This window comes from Glycine soja, chromosome 6 (assembly GCF_004193775.1).
Source record: "Glycine soja cultivar W05 chromosome 6, ASM419377v2, whole genome shotgun sequence".
Taxonomy (NCBI): domain Eukaryota; kingdom Viridiplantae; phylum Streptophyta; class Magnoliopsida; order Fabales; family Fabaceae; genus Glycine; species Glycine soja.
The window spans coordinates 3,812,571-3,827,099 of record NC_041007.1 but is presented as its reverse complement, the minus strand read 5'-3'; the positions used below and the strand labels follow the sequence as shown (position 1 = coordinate 3,827,099).

Sequence of the window (14,529 nt, the reverse complement as noted above, 5' to 3'; positions counted from 1 at the left end):
TAAGTACTTTGGGTTTAAAAACAAAAAATTATAGATTGACCATAAAAAATAAAATAAAATTATAAATTAAAAACTAAAAAAACATTTTAACTTAAAGTATTGAGTTTTAAATATAACACTACTTTCATATTAAAATGTAAATTTGAAATCTTACAACAACTTATTTTTTACTTTAAAATTATTGGCTCGGGTGGCCTTGCCTTGTCCTGCTAAAAGCATACTCCAATCCGTCTAAAAAAATTGGGTAAGATTGGTTGGCCTAGTGAGCAAAGCCCATTTTGCTATTCATACTTACGGGTTAAAATAAAAGGCAATTATTAAATGTTAGTGTTAATTCAGAATTTTTTCTTGGTGTCAAAAATGTTATTGAGATTGAAAAAATTTCAATTTTATAAAAGGTCATAATATTTGAAGTCTTGAATTGATTTATGTTGTTCAAATAATAATAATTTGAGCCGTTGATAGTTTCGTTGCTTAATTGTGAACTATAGTGGGAAACAGACGGAGGAACATTGGTTTGAGTCGTTGAGGTTGTTTTGGGGCCTACCTTCTCAACATAGATACAACCTCCAAAGACAGGCCGAATGCTGCTAATTACGCGGCAATTATCGGAGACATTTGTAATAGTTTGACAGAGGAATTCATTGTTGAGATGGATATCCTGTAAGCGTTTAAATAATTCTTAGAACAATGCTCATCCTCAATGTCCAACCGTGGATTGTACTCTATAAAACACTAACACCGACACGGACATCGAACACGTGGACATCTGGAATATTCAAAATATAGAACGTAAGTCGTGTCGGTGTCGGAAAGTATCCGTGTTTCATAGATTGTACTGTGTGTCTCATTGTACTACCATTTGTTAACCAGAAAATCAAAATTTTAATAATATCATTCACTAACGCTGCAACGTGTCTCTGTTTGGCTCTTAACGCATTATTTAATTTAACTGATGTATGTATAACAGTATAAGCACAAGTCAAGCAAAGAATAGCAGCGATCGTTGACCCTTAACAAGTTTCCGTTCTCAGCAGAACGAAATTATACCCAAAAGAAAAAGGCGCAACCGCATATTAGAAGCATAAAAAAAAAAGTTTTCACGAACTCATGTATTCTATTCTTATCCTGTTCAAGAAAACGTCAACACAAGTAAACTTAAATTTGAATAGAATTTATTCAAATTTGTTCTGCTCAGAACGGAAACTTGTTCATTAAGGGTCAACACAAGTAAACTTAAATTTGAATAGAATTTATTTTATAAACTTAGTTAGTAATAACAATTTTCTCTTTTCTTCTCTCTTTTTCCTTCACTTCTAATTGACATTCGAAACAAAATTAAGACAGCACTTAATTTATAATCAATCCCAATTAAAAATCAGTATAAGACCATTCAAAATTTATTTTATGAACATATCTCAGTGACCTTACAATTTGAACACTTAATTGTCTCTGTGAACTAACTTTATTGCAAAAAGCACCAACACTACTTACAGACTGTGTCTGTAAGAAAAAAGTATACTCTCGTTTAATTCGAAATCATCTCTACTTTGTGATTGAATGATGTTATAGAAATTTACAAATTTATCATTCTGACATTACATATTAGTATTCATTATAAATTTGAGCGCCCACTAGGAAGAATTAACCACACGCCAAGAATTCACAGCAAAACTGAAAAGGAATATATAATTGAAATTGAAAATAAAATATGGAAAGAACTAAGAAGCACAAAATAGAATATCAAATAAAATTCATTATGTACCAAACCAATGATAACAAATGATAATAGCCATGAAATAGCAAAATTACTTAAGATCCAGAAACGAACACATAAAGTCTCTGCACATCAATACTCTAGTACTAGTCAAGCCTCGATCTCTGATAAATCCACACAAAAAAAAATTAGAAAGAAAATGAAAATCCAGAGGCCGAAGCGCAACATGTTCAGATCCTGAGAGAAGATCCGAAGACGAGAGCAACGGCGGCGGTGAGAAAACCGGCGGCGAAGGACGGAGAGATGACGGAGGCGGGAGAGGTGGGGCTAGGTGCCGGCGCATCGGCGGCGTGAGCGGCGGAGACGACGGCGAGAAAGACCGCCATTGTGGTCATGATTAGGAATTGAGAGGAAGCCATTGTTGAGGCGAATGAAGTTAAGTAGAAGGTGGAGGTCTGAAAGAATGTTTATATAAGAAAGAATGGGAAATGAAAAGAGAAGAGAAGGCGAGGGTAGTTTGGGAAGGTAAACGAATTAACAGAGTGGTTTGAGTGGGTGTTGTGCTGTGCCAGCTGGTTTTGTTGTCAAAATTAGGCTTAGGCAACTGCAACTTCTTTTTCTATTCTACACTAAATCAGATTGTTGTTGTTAATCTTTACAAATATTATGTAAATTTATGCAATTTTACAAAATTTAAGAGATGATTTATGATTAGTGTAATATATTTTCTTCCTCTTTAAATTTAAAAATTCTTTTAATTAATTTGCGCAGAAAACTGATTAATATAATTAATAATATTAATTTCTTTAATAATTTATATTATTTTATCAAAATTACACTTAAAATTATTAAGACTCTTAATTTTTCTTATTTAATTATTTTTTCATTTAATCAATTAATTAATGTGTGATACTCTTCTTATCTAATTCTTATAAGAGAAATAATATATTTATCCTTTAGTACAAAATATTTATTGTAAATTAATTAAAAGTATTTGTATTAAAAAATAATTAATATGAAATAAAAATTTAAAAAGTCTATTAAAAAGAAACAAAAAATAATAATAAATAATCAAATTTATTCCTTAAAGTATCAAACACTAGAAAAATGGTTATTGAATGATAAAAAATTAAATTTAATCATTAAATATAAAATTATAAAAATTTAATCCTACAAAAATTTAAGATAAATTGATTTTTAATGTTCAAAAAATAGAACTCATCATCTTATTGATTTTTGAAATTTATAACTTAATAAAAATAATATCACAAATTTAACTACAGAATTAATTTATTATATTTTTTTTTACATATTGAAAAATGAAATTTACAGTTTTCTTTCAAATGGTCGATTTTTCATCCTATCACACTTTCCATCACCAAATATAGTTATTAAAAAAAACAGTTTTATATTTAGTACGGATGGAGTAGAACTCATGTAGGATTGTGAGAGGAGGGTGACTTGGTGTTGGTGCCAGGAGGAGGACCTGCCTTCTTCTAACGGGCAGCACGCGCCAGGTACAAAGAACAATAATTCTTGTACCTAACAAACAATTTCTCATTTTCAAAATATTTCTTTAATTTTATTTATTTGTCATCTATTTTTTTTAAAAATATTAATTATTTATTAAAATTTTAATTTAAAATACATTAATCAGTTATTATTTCATAAAAGTATATTTAACATAAAAAATAGCATAATAAACAATTTTCTAAACGTGTGTATTTTGTTTAACATTCTATTTGCAAAAATATTAAAATAGAAATAAAAAATAGGTAAAAAATCATTTATTTAAACAAACAAAAAATAGATTATATACAAAATTTATACTGATGCCAGAATTTCAAATTTAGCTTAAAAAATTATGTTCTTTTATTTCTGTTAACACCATTTTTTTTTACTTTTATGGTTACAAAAATTTTAGTTTGTATAATTAAAAAAATAATTAAATATGTTTTTTTATGTTATTTTGTATTTGGTATTTAATATTACTAAATTAACAAGTTGAATTAATTTAAAAAATTAGAAGATGAAATTAAAAAAAAAAATAGAGAACAGATGAAACCAAAATAATAGCGGGATTCCAGCGGCAAAATGGAACTTGAATCTCTATACATTGTTTACAGCTGTTTATGAAAAGGCCAAGTCGCGACATTACGCATTCCACGACACGAGATGCCCACCCCCCACTCACTCTTCTGTCTCTTATCTCTTAGTCTAAAGCTTCTATTTAGGCTCTTGCACCATCATGATGGATAAATTTATACCAAAACTTTGAAATACTTTCAAGAAATTATACTTCAAAGTACCTTTTTTTTTTAAGTTTTACACTGAAAGTGTATATTATCATGATTTGAGTTTTTTTTTTCAAAAAATTAAATGTTGAAATCTTATTCAGTCTCACGATTTCAACATGTTTATTTTATTTTTTATTAAAAAAACTGAAATCATATTTTATCATATAATTTTAGTTTTTACAGGAAAAAAATGAAAATCGTATTTTGATATATGATTTTTTTTATTATGAAATCATATATTAAAATACGATTAATCCATTTTGGTAATTTTTTTAAAAAAATATCAATTATGGTCATTTTTAAAAAAATATAGCCATTTATTTTTCTCTCTCCCAAATGTGTGTACTATTTTTTTTATAAAATTTAATTATAAATTATTATAGAATAAATTATATTTTTAATATACCCATTTTGTTAACATATTTTCACTTGTTTTTTTTTTGGAAAAAAATAATCAAGTTACACCTTAAATATATCTTAAAGATTTTGTAATTATAAGTTGTTAACTTATTTCTTTTAAAATATGCATATATAAGTTAACGTAAATAAATATTAAAATGTATAATTAAATATTAATTTCTTTTAACTTATCTCTTTAACTTATTTAAGTTGTTAACTTATTTATTTTAACTTATTAAAATATACTTATTTCTTTTAACTTATCTCTTTAATTTTCAGAATTTTCGATCATTTTTTTACTTCCTTTTTAGTTAATTTTATACATTAGTCAAAAGTAAAAATAAATATTAAAATGTATAATTAAATATTAATTTCATGCTAAATTGATTTATTGAATATTAAGTTTTATTCGACTGGGTTAATGTAATTTGACTTGTAACGTATTGATGTATTGAATATATTTTGTGTCAAAAAATATTTAATAAAATATATCAACTACCATTTTTGTTTACTTTCCAACAAAAAATATTCATAGAAAATTTGATAGAATTATATAATTAACACTTGTTCTGATTAAATATGTATCTTAATTGTTATAAGTTATAACTCTTAAAAAATCTTAGAATTCTTAAATAAATACTATCAATTGACTAATATAATTATTTTAATATATAATTAATATATTCAATCATTTAATTAACAATATCAAGACAAATAAAAATATAGTAATAAATAATTTCATATTTAATTAAAAATAATATATCCATAAAAGTCGATTTGGCGCACAAATGATTTAATAAAGCAATCTATCTTACCATATATAAAATTTATAATTAAATATCAGTATAAATATCTTTTATGTACATTATAATTCAATTTGATTGATAAATGCATTAATAAGTATGTTTCATTGGGTTTAAATGATTAAATTATTATCTATAAATGTATCATTAAATATATATTATTTTTCACGGAATTACTATTGGCTAAAGAAAACTAATTCTACTTGTTTTTTAATAAAACTATGCAGAAATTAATTATGGTACTGATACGATTCAATAATTATTGGATGTATTGAGCATGCATGAATCAATCTTAAATTGTAAGAAAATTCAATTTTTTTTTTTTTTACAAAGAAAGACGTACATAAAAATATTTTTTTGATGGAATTCAAAATCTGATTTTAATGAAGATAAAGTTGACAAATATTATTAGGTGTTATTATTAATAATTTTGATTAATTAGTTTAGTTAGAAATAACAAAATTATATCTCTTTATTTACTAATTAGAATTTTTAAGTGAATCAATTTTAGTTTTTAGATTACTTAAATTGAGTGATTGAAATTTAGTGTACAATTAATATAATATTTTAATATTTTACACCTGTTAAACGAATCTTATCTCATATAGTTGGTAGTGTAGTCAAACTTGTTTATGCTATTATAATAATAATAGATAAATAGAATTGGCCGCGAAAAATTATAATAGTACAAATGAACTAACTTTTTATTGAATACATTTTGTCAAAAAAAACTTTATATTGAGTACATCAATAAATGGCACTTATTAATTTTGATACGTCACATTGTATGTATATGTATCTTGCATTGTCAAGTTGTCATGTGGGTGCGATTTATATTAATTAACGGAGAAATGGAGAGAAAATATCAAAGTGGAATGGGAAAAACTAAGGTTGCAATCTTGTTGCTTTGGGTCTTGTGTATCAAATTGCAGTTGAATGTTGAAGCAAGAACATCATCAGCTTTAGAAACAGAAATCGAAGCCAAATTGAAGCAACTCAACAAGCCTGCCGTGAAAACCATTAAGGTTTGCAGTTACTCTTTTGTATTACACTTGTCATTCTAGCTTTTACCTTATTAAATGCTCTCAGAATATTTACTATTTGTTAAATAAAACTAACGAAGATTGAAAAGAATTTCATATGCAATCCGTTCTGAAAACATGCCGTTTTCATAAAAAGGTTTGTTACATACCTACATCATCATAAGCATCATATCATAAAAAAATCCCACACGAAGGCAGAAGCCACTAACGAAATTATTTAATGTAGAATAAAAATTAATAAATTCACAAGGAGAAAGTGCTACTTTTTTTATAAAAAAAAATCAAGTGAAAAGAATAACCTATAACAAATATTAAAATTATTTTTTAACATTATACTTATGCATATGAAAGTTTTGATAGAAAAGTTTATTTCGAAATCTTAATTTATTATATAGCAGTTAAATAAAAACAACTTTTAATAATGATAAATAAAAAATATTTAATTAATCATTTCATCCATATACTTGTGTCAATTTTTAGTTTTAGTTCTTATACCTGAAAATTCTATGCTTTAATCCGTATGTAATTTAGTTCTTTATGTTTTAGTCTCTGTTGCTAGTATTTTGGCAGTGTAAAATTACCTCAAAATGGAAACATAAGAATTAAAACATAAAAAAATGTAAGATTTTTAAGTGTAGGAAATAAAATGAAAAGTTGGTGTAGATATAATGACTAAATAATTAACTAAACCTATAAAAAAAACTGCTTAAAATCTAAATGTGATCATATACATGCAATGTACGAGAAAAAATAATAATAAAAAAGATAGTGGTACAAAATATATATTATTGACTGATAAATCTCGGTACTTCCGTACTTGCTAGTATTTTCAAATTAAAGAATATGATTAGTTATTAGAAAATTAATTAATTAATATTTATTTGTATAGAGTCTGAAATATCTCATTCAACATTTATTGTTAAAGATATCTTTTGATAGTAATTTTTTTAAAAAATGAATAAAAAACATGTGGAATGTATAATATCTGATTTTAGCAATAAAAATCAGTTAGAAAGGCTTTATTTTATAGTATATATGTGACATATATAAAATTTATTATTTTTGTTCCTGCAGAGTGAAGATGGAGATATTATTGATTGCGTCAACATCTACGATCAACCTGCTTTTGATCATCCAGCCTTAAAAAACCACACTATTAAGGTATTATATATTATTATTATTTCAATTCTAGAGTCCCACCCATTCTGCCATGGCACAGCATGTATAGTATAACTATAGTCTGCCAAGTGAATAATTCCTATGGGGGGTTGACATATATCCAATTTCTTTTTCCATCTTATTTTTATTATTTTTTATTTTTTAATATCTTTCAGAAATCAATAGATTTGTGCATATTAATTAATTTAATGAATATTGGAATGTGCAGATGATGCCCGATTTTTTGCTAGAATCCCAAAATCCAAGCACAGAAGATGCTTCTGAGTCAGTGATATTTCAGACATGGCAAAAAAGTGGAAGCTGTCCAAAAGGAACCATTCCTATTCGCAGAATTCTAAAGGAAGACTTACTCAGAGCTTCTTCTCTTGGCCGATTTGGGCAGAAACCCCCAGCTTCTCTCAATTTTTCCAATGCCGACAGTGAATTTATTCCTGTAAATCGCTCGGTATATATCTCAATTAACGCATGTCTTGTGAAGACACGTATCATATATGATCCTTTTTTATTTCGCAAGCCAACTTTTTTTTTTTTTGACGTTATGCAGCATAAATGTATATATATAATATACTGCATGTAGCAAATACAATTAATGGTATATATGTTGATGTGATCTCATGCAGTCATCATATCTTGTGACATTGGGATACAATTATATCGGTGCAGAAGCAGACATCAACGTTTGGAATCCAAAGGTTACCATGCCAAACGATTTCACCACAGCTCAAATCTGGCTTAAGAACAACAACGGTGAAGTTTTTGAAAGTGTAGAATCAGGTTGGATGGTGAGTTCCCGTCATAAAACTTACTACTTATATTTTAGACTTTATTGCATGAAAACTCTGACTTACTACTTGATGCATGTATATACACACACGTGACTAAGCTTACTATTATGGTTTAGGTGAATCCAAAGTTATATCATGACGGAGCCACCCGGTTTTTTGTCTCCTGGACTGTAAGTATTCATTTATATATATATATATATATATATATATATATATATATATATATATATATATATATATATATATATATATATATATATTTTGTTCGTTGATCTTCTTACATAACTTTTTTTGTTTTTTTGACAAGATTATATAACTTAACTTAGTTCATTTATAACCTCAAATATTGGCAAGGAGAAAATCAAAATAGGGTTTTTGATTTCTTGATTTTGTGAACTGTGTTGCAGAGGGATTCATACAGGTCAATAGGTTGCTTTGATCTTACTTGTCCAGGATTTGTGCAAACAGGCCAAGTAGCCCTTGGTGCTAGCATAGGACCTATATCATCCATTATGGGCCCACAGTATGAGCTTAACGTTGGACTGTTCCTGGTAATTAATATTCGCATTTATATTGAATTATCTTAAACACTGATAATAAAAAATTAATGTGGCAATTTATTTTGGGGGTGTGATACAGGAACCAGACTCAGGAAATTGGTATCTTAAAATTAAGAACAACGTCCCAGTGGGTTATTGGCCGGCTGAAATATTGGGTTCTTTAACGCACAGTGCCATATTGGTTGAATGGGGTGGACAAGTATCAAGCACAAATATAAAGAATCATGAAAGCCCTCACACGGGAACAGAAATGGGAAGTGGACATGCCGCAAGTGGTCGATTTCAGAACGCGTGCTTCATGCGCAATGTGAGGATTAAGGATTATTCGCTACAGCTTAAGTATCCTGAGCATGCATATGCTATGGCTGAAGAGCCCTACTGTTACAGCTCCCTCAACGACGTCCATTATGGGAAGGAACCTGTCTTTTATTTTGGAGGACCCGGACGAAACCCACCCTTTTGTCCTTAATTCATTTTCCATTCTTATAAATAAATAAATATTCTGTAATTTTGAACGCATTATTATTAATTTTAGGACTTTTAGAAGATGAAGTAATTATATGACAATAGTTTAATAACTAAATAAAAAAGAAAGCATGTTGACAGCTGTGGGATTTGAACCCACGCCCTTTCGGACCAGAGCCTAAATCTGGCGCCTTAGACCACTCGGCCAAACTGTCGCTATGTAATAGTTTCTTACAATAAATAATATAATCTTAATCGAAACTGAATGCAAATTTGGAAATATAGCCAGAAATGATACCGTAATTTTCATACACAGTTCCTAGGTGCTACGAATGCAATGTTCAACATGAACAGAACAGCATATTATTCTTGTGAGGCTACAGACAGTATTGGGAGGTTGCTCCTCTACTGGGCAGGGTTAAACCAGGTTTATGAAACATTTAGACTCAAAATGATCAATTTGATTTCGATTGAGTTAAATTTTTCATTTTTTATACAATTTAATTTCAATTGAGTTTTATTTTTCATTTTTTTTATACAATTTGATCATATTAGACTTGGATGATGGACTCATTAGTCATTAGGTCTGTGAATAAAATAAAAAATGGAAAATTAAAAAAAAAATTGAACGAGTTTATGAAACATACAATTATACAACAAACATTATTTTATAAAAAGGGTATAAATTCGGATTGGATCGAGTTCCATGTCCCCATATTCAACACTGAATTAAGTTTGTGATTTTAAATTCCGAACCAACTTAAATTTTCTTCCTCGCTTTAGTTCAAATCATCAACTGGACCTTGATCGGTGTTCACGCGTACTCCTGCGTTGAATGTAGATTTGAATTAACGATATTCAAGAAACGGAAGCAAAGAGAGATCCGCTAATAATTGGAATGGTGTGCACGCGTGCCCATGGGAAGAAAATGTTTAAAGCTGTATAAATATTTATCAGATGCAAATCGAGTGGATTAACATTTCCACTGCCAGATCGATTACATGAAATAACAGCTAATAGGTATGACAATCTCTAGTTTTCTAGGCAAGCAATATATAAGGGTCAAAACCCTCCTCCCAAGCACAGAGAAAACAGAGCACCTACTCTTTCAGGTAAAGCAACTCCTATGTAAAACGAACAATACTTTGATGAAAATATTGAGCGTCTGGAGCTATATATGATCATGTTGGAACATGTAAGCACCGATATATAAACCACTAACTACCAAAATCAAAGGATCTCCGATCACATTACGTAACCGGTTAGCAGTTAAGCAGAATATCTTCCGGTCTACACTTTTTATATATATCATATCTTCATGCAAGTCTTAGCATGGTTCTCTCAGGAGGACTCAACATATTAACAAGACATAAATATGATAACCATGCCTGTTTCTCAAAGATAACATGCCTATCTTAGGTCATAAAAAATCTTTCTCACATTGTTTAAGACAGTAAAAACTTGTACTAAGGTTCATTAAAATTAGCGCAGAAAAAACATTATATAATTCAAATAAAATATTTGCACAATTTCCTTGTCCCTGTCCAGAATAAAGACTAGATAACAAGGAGATTGGAGCATACGACCAATTGCGGGAACATTGGCATTTAGTAGTCACAATAAATCAATTACTCTTTTAAAAATATATAACTTTTTTTCTTTTCTAAGTTAATTTTATTACAACACTTCTATTATAAAAATTTGACATTGGCATATGGATAAGCACAAGTTGTCAATGACAACCGGTTGAAACTGAAAGTATTGTTGATAAATAGTATTTTTGTTTTTTCGCGAGACAACTACATTGTTATATTCACATGATATAATATTATTTTTTTCAGAAATGCCATATGATATAACGTGTTGTAATTAAGGAAGGTTGATGTATGACCAACAAAACAACGTTGGCTTAATTAATTGTCATGGATCAGCGTAAAAAAAAATCAATTGTCATGAATAAATACCGAAACTTAAGTGCATAATTATGTTAAGTTCTCTTAAAAATATATGTTAAGATTTCCTCTAATAAAATTATATGTTAAGCTGATAATCTATTCGGTTAATAAAAAAATTAAAAATTAATTAAAATGTCTTATCCAATATAATCTCACTTTATGATCCACCTTTAGGGAGGAGGCTGTTTTTCTCTCATGTAAGGATATATAATTCTTTCAAATATTTTTTGAGATTTTTAGTATTGAAAAATTATATTAAGGGCATATTTGGAAATTTATAAAAAAATGAACATATTATCAGATTTCCTCGTCTTTTTTTTAAGAATATTAGATTTCCTCGTCTAATTTACCATTTGTTTTGGATACAATGATATATTTTCATTGATTCGATGGGTTGATAAATGATTAATGGGATTTGTATTAGTGAATTGCATACCAAAATCATTTCCTTTCTCAATAGGCCATTTATACGGTGTAAATGGTTTTGGTGTTCTTTTTTCTCATTTATTGTGATTTTTATTATTAAAAAACTGTACATTTCTTTGTTGCAAGACTCTTTCTTATGCGTAATGTGAGAGCCTGAAACTTCCAATGTACATTTCTTTGACTTGTCTTGGACTTTGTTTAATTCATTCGCGTTTTTTTTTTTCATGATAAAAACATATAGTTTAAGGTAAAGAAAAATCAAAACACTCTTTTTTTCTAGTAAAATTTCATTTTGACATTAAAATATATTTGGTAAAACCAGTCTATAATATAGTTAATTTAATTAAAATTATTGAGTCAAATTAACTAATAAATTAATAAAAAGACATATTTAATTAATTATATATGTATGTATATATGTGTTTCAATATTTTAGTTTGTTTCTAATAACATGTCAATATGTCCTCATAAAAAAGGGAAATATTTTTTAAATAAATTGTATTATAAAAGAATAGTAAAAAATTTATGATTGTACTTATAAAAGAGTAGTACTATTTTTAATTTATTTTAATAAACTTATATTATTTTAAATCAAATTTTTATTTATTTTCTTTAAAAAGGTAAAACTTAATTAAATAAACTTATATTATTTAAAATATACTTTAGTATTTAAATGGTTTCTAATAATATTTTTTAAACAAAATATTAGTGAGAGTAATAAAATGGGCAAAAGGACTTTTAAATTGAGAAAAAAGATTAAAAAAAAGAATAAAATTGAGAAAATTAAAAAATAACAACGTATGAGCACACATAGATAAAATAAATATTCATTTCTCAACCTAATTTATTTTATACTCATTGATCAATCAGAATATAAATTCTAAAAAACTTGATTAAAGAACACATGTTCCTATCACTTGTGTCAAGTAAGTGTGATTGTTGAAATGCTATCTTATTTTTTTGTTACAATTTATGAAAATAATTTATAAATTATTAAAATAAGTCTGCGTATCACTTAGACACTTAACGGGACAAAATCACTCTGTCTCACGGTAGTTTATTTTTGCCTGTTATTTCTATATATTTTATATCACTGTTGGCATTCATTATTTTTAATCTGTTATTCTGTTTGGTTTAATAGTAAATGATAATTTAATTTAAAGAACATTAAGTTAGGGTTTGAACACATCCATTTGGAAGCCAGAATATTTTTTTTATAATAAAAATTTTATTTTTTGAGATAATAAACACCAGAACATCGTCATAGCATCACTTGTTATGAGTTACTACAATCACAAACCATTGAAGCCTTGCCAGCCTTTTTTACTTGAAACACCAATTACCCGTTGTTTAATAATCACCAATTCATTGAAAAAATTGTAAATTTTTACATTTTTTTTTTTTTTAGATATAGCTGACAAAAGTGTTTGGCTTTCAAGGGATGACCAGGTAATGCATTCATTACCTCGTGTGTTAAAAAAAGGTAATGCATTCATTAAACTGAGGCATTGGGGATCTTTCTGTTCAAGTTTGGTCTGTCATGCTTTAGCTTTGTCTCCTGCATTGAATTGGTTCGGCCCTTATACTTACTTTTGATTTAGGCCTTTGATTTGGGCCTTATAGGCTATTGCTTCCTGCACCTCCCAGTTACTTCCTGCATCTCTTTTATGGTTTGCAGAATGATCAATTCGGAATGTAAAATTACATTACAAAATGCGTCGTATTTGGGTTTTCAGAAGGTAAAAAGCATTCTGTAAAAGGTGCATGAAGCAACATGGAGGTGCAGGGAGTAAGAGCCTGTTTGCATTTGTGTAAATGTGTATGCCGCAGTCCAATTCTCTTGGGCTAAGTGGGAAGCTGGGACTCGGAGCATATCCACAACCTTTTCAAAATTCTTACTTTTAGCACTATTTAACCTTTGTTTATTATTTTTTTTATATGTAGAAATTGGACAAGACAGAAATTATAATACTCATTCTGTTTAACTAATCAATTGAGTTAGAACAAAAATTTGAAGTATACATTTAATAATAAAGCAAAACAAATCTCCATTCCCTATTATTCTACAGATTAATTACCTTAATTGATAAATCGAATAGTCAAATTCGCAGTTAAAACACAGAAAGAAGAAAATAATTAGAGGGGGAAAGGGATGGAATGGTCAAAAAAAGTATATAGAGAGTGGTTTAGAAAGAGAAGAAGAGAAAGAGTAGGGAAAAAAAAGTAAGAAAGAAGAGAGCGTGACTAGCCGTGTAATTATTTTGTAAATAGGTAACTTCTGTTGGTGAGAGTGGGTGGAATTGAGAGAAAGAGATAAAATTGGCTAGATGAATGGAGATTATATCAAATATTTTTCTTTTTTTATTTCTGATTTGTGTATAATTATTGTTATTTTTGTATTAAACATATAAAAAGATTTTAGAATAAACTAAACAAATAAAAGTGAAAGACGAATGAACGGTTATAATGTGGGTTGCCTTCATCTATTGATATACATTTTGAATAATCATTTTTTGAACACAAGATATGTTTATAATCTCTTTCATATAATCTACACGGGTCATGTTTTCTGACCTTCTATATTAAGTTAAATTAGTATGTTTCTCTAATCAGTGATTTAATTATTGTTTTCAATGTTTTTACTCAATACTTAAATTTAATCAATATTATATATGATTTTTTTTATAAATCATAATAAAAAATATTACTGCAATAGAAATTTGTTATATATATATATATATATATTCAAAACGTCAAAATTAAATTAATTTAAATGCTTATATCGTTTTTTCATCAACAAGATTTATTTTATTTAAACATTTTTTTAAAACAACAACAACAACACTTATATTATTTTTTTCTTCTTTTGGTACCAAAATTACACCCTATCAAATTTGAAC

At 27.6% G+C, this 14,529-nt stretch overlaps 1 protein-coding gene and 1 non-coding gene across 2 annotated transcripts; one reads left to right on the top strand and one right to left on the bottom strand.

The window, feature by feature from the left end:
- Positions 1-6,025: 6,025 nt before the first annotated feature.
- On the top strand, positions 6,026-9,301 carry LOC114413993. Its single transcript, XM_028378376.1, has 7 exons — positions 6,026-6,241; positions 7,334-7,420; positions 7,647-7,883; positions 8,059-8,220; positions 8,340-8,393; positions 8,631-8,774; positions 8,863-9,301. Exons 1-7 carry the CDS (start codon positions 6,035-6,037, stop codon positions 9,250-9,252), a joined length of 1,281 nt encoding a protein of 426 aa, XP_028234177.1. The 5' UTR covers positions 6,026-6,034; the 3' UTR covers positions 9,253-9,301.
- An 82-nt stretch (positions 9,302-9,383) lies between these two features.
- On the bottom strand, positions 9,384-9,463 carry TRNAL-UAG. The gene has a single exon. It is a non-coding gene; the product is annotated as a tRNA-Leu (tRNA).
- Between the last annotated feature and the right edge of the window lie 5,066 nt (positions 9,464-14,529).